The 2243-nt window shown below is 32.1% G+C and overlaps 2 protein-coding genes across 2 annotated transcripts in view; one reads left to right on the plus strand and one right to left on the minus strand.

The window, feature by feature from the left end:
• LOC115033429 overlaps positions 1–2243 on the plus strand; it is a 40668-nt gene that overhangs the window by 9488 nt on the left and 28937 nt on the right. The gene's annotated exons all lie outside the window — the stretch shown is intronic.
• The window catches only part of LOC115035148, a 15137-nt gene continuing 14266 nt past the window's right edge, over positions 1373–2243 (minus strand). The window contains exon 3 of the mRNA XM_029492849.1: positions 1373–1554. Coding sequence (XP_029348709.1) covers positions 1373–1554 — 182 coding nt within the window. The remainder of the gene's footprint in view (positions 1555–2243) is intronic.

Here is a 2243-nt window from a genome sequence, read left to right on the forward strand (position 1 = left end):
AATCGATTTTGCGTAAAAATTCCAGTTTTTCCTTAATTTTTCTTTTGTTTTTCCCGGCGCTTTTGAAAACTACTGGGAAATTTAAATTTTGACCTCCTCAATGCACCAACGATATTCACTTTCCAATCGAACAAGATACTGAAGTTGAAAATCGAAGCATTATTTCGACTACTTATTGTGTACACAGACACCAAAAAAAATTAAAAAAACACACATCATTGTAAAATCAATATATTCATCGTTCCACTCAGAATCTAAAATGGTTTGAAAAAAGAATATTACAATTTTGTATTTACGGAAAAATCAATAATTTTCTGACCATATGTGTTCTAGAAATGAGATAAAACAAATAAACAACTAAAAAAAAAAAATCCCGTTTGCCATTTATTTCAAGTTATGGGTCTCATGTTTTCTAATCCTGAGTGCATAAGTATATTGGAAATTATGAAAACAAACACATGAAACAATTTTCAAAAGAAAATATAATTTATATAAAAGAAAGTCCTTACAATACATTATGATGATTGTTGTTCGCTCACGTATTCTACGTGGTTTTCCTAGGAAATCAAAACTGTAGCCTCTATACCAGAGGTTCCCAAACCTGTGGGTCGCGAGATTGACGATTACGAGTTTATAGCACCGTATCAAACAGATCAATAGTTATACCTATTGAAAAGAAAGCGATTTATCTGAAACAAATTAGTGTTAGTAAGTACCTAAATACCTAAAAAAATGGTCATTCAATGTATTGTGGGTCGCTAAATTTTAAAAAATTCTCAAAATGGGTCGTACAATTTAAAGTTTGGGAACCTCTGCTCTATACCTTGACTAGCCGCCCTCACTAGGATTTTGGAAAATGCAAAATATTAATTTTGAAAATTACTTTAAGCTTTTTATTAAGTAAAGATATTTATTGACATAATGATGGGTATAATAATCAATTAAAAAAAAACAATTCTATGTTAAAAGCAATTCATCCAAATCATTAAATTGATCAGCATATTATTATAATGATATGCTCACACACCATTATAATAAATAAACTAAAATCTTACTAATATTGACTTACAGAATAATAAATAACAGCTAGACTGTCGTTTGTAGAAACCGGTCACATCCAATAAAACCATTATCAACGACCAAAAATATTATCCGTATGATATATCTAGGGATTAAGAAATCGGCCCGCAATTATAACTGTAAAATGTAGGATGTGTGACTTTATTATATGCCACCAGACTGCCAGAGAGAAAGAAAGGCAAAAAAGGTACCTATCTGCCGCCAAAGAATAATTTAGTTCCGAGGCTCACGATAATCTTTTGATAAAGCCGCCTACCACTCTCTGGTCAGCATACCTGTGTCGTCCCTTAAATCAGTGCATGAACACCAGCCACCAGAGTAACAGCCTCTCAAATCTCAATACCGATTTCAACGAGCGAAAACTGGACTTCTTATGATAACCCATAATTAGTGCGTTCTTTGTTTCAATTTTTGTATTTAAAGTATTACTTTGTGTCATATCTCCTACAACATAATCTACACTAACAGATACAACTGTGAATCAGGTAAGGCATTTAATATAATATCTTATATTGATTGCAGTTATTACATTCTATGTGCTTTTTACATAAAATTATATTGTACGGTGTGTTTAAGCCTTAAGGGGATTCGATACCGTGATTTTCTGTTTTTGTCTAACACACGCGCGGCATAGTACTTAAGACGTGTTTTTTGCCAAACATACCAATTGATCTAATGAAGCGATAAAATTTCTAAAAACAGATTTGAATTTGCCATCAATTCTACCAAAATTCTATCAAAATTCGAGCTTTGATCCGACCTGCAAAAACTTCTTATCTTTCAGATAAGAAAAAAATGACCAAAATCTGACATATCAACGAGGCGTGAGAGTCTTTCCTGTAAAAGCATTTTTGTTAGTACTGACTTGTGCATGTGCGTGCGTAAATATATTTGTCTAATAACTCACTCACACTAATATCGATTTACATACTCACACACGTGCACGTTCTGGGCCGAGCCGATACCACGTGTGAATTGAATTGCCTACATTATACTCTTTAATAACCGGGACCGTTAAAAAAAAGTTAATTTGCTTATACAACGCTAGCGTACATAATAAAATTGTTTTCCAACCCAAAACTAAATTATAGACTATAGTGTTTATACTTTATATAGTATTTCCATTTAGGTTAGATTCAAACGATATACATTTTAACTCTAAA

The sequence above is a fragment of the Acyrthosiphon pisum genome, chromosome X, assembly GCF_005508785.2.
Source record: "Acyrthosiphon pisum isolate AL4f chromosome X, pea_aphid_22Mar2018_4r6ur, whole genome shotgun sequence".
NCBI classification, from domain to species: domain Eukaryota; kingdom Metazoa; phylum Arthropoda; class Insecta; order Hemiptera; family Aphididae; genus Acyrthosiphon; species Acyrthosiphon pisum.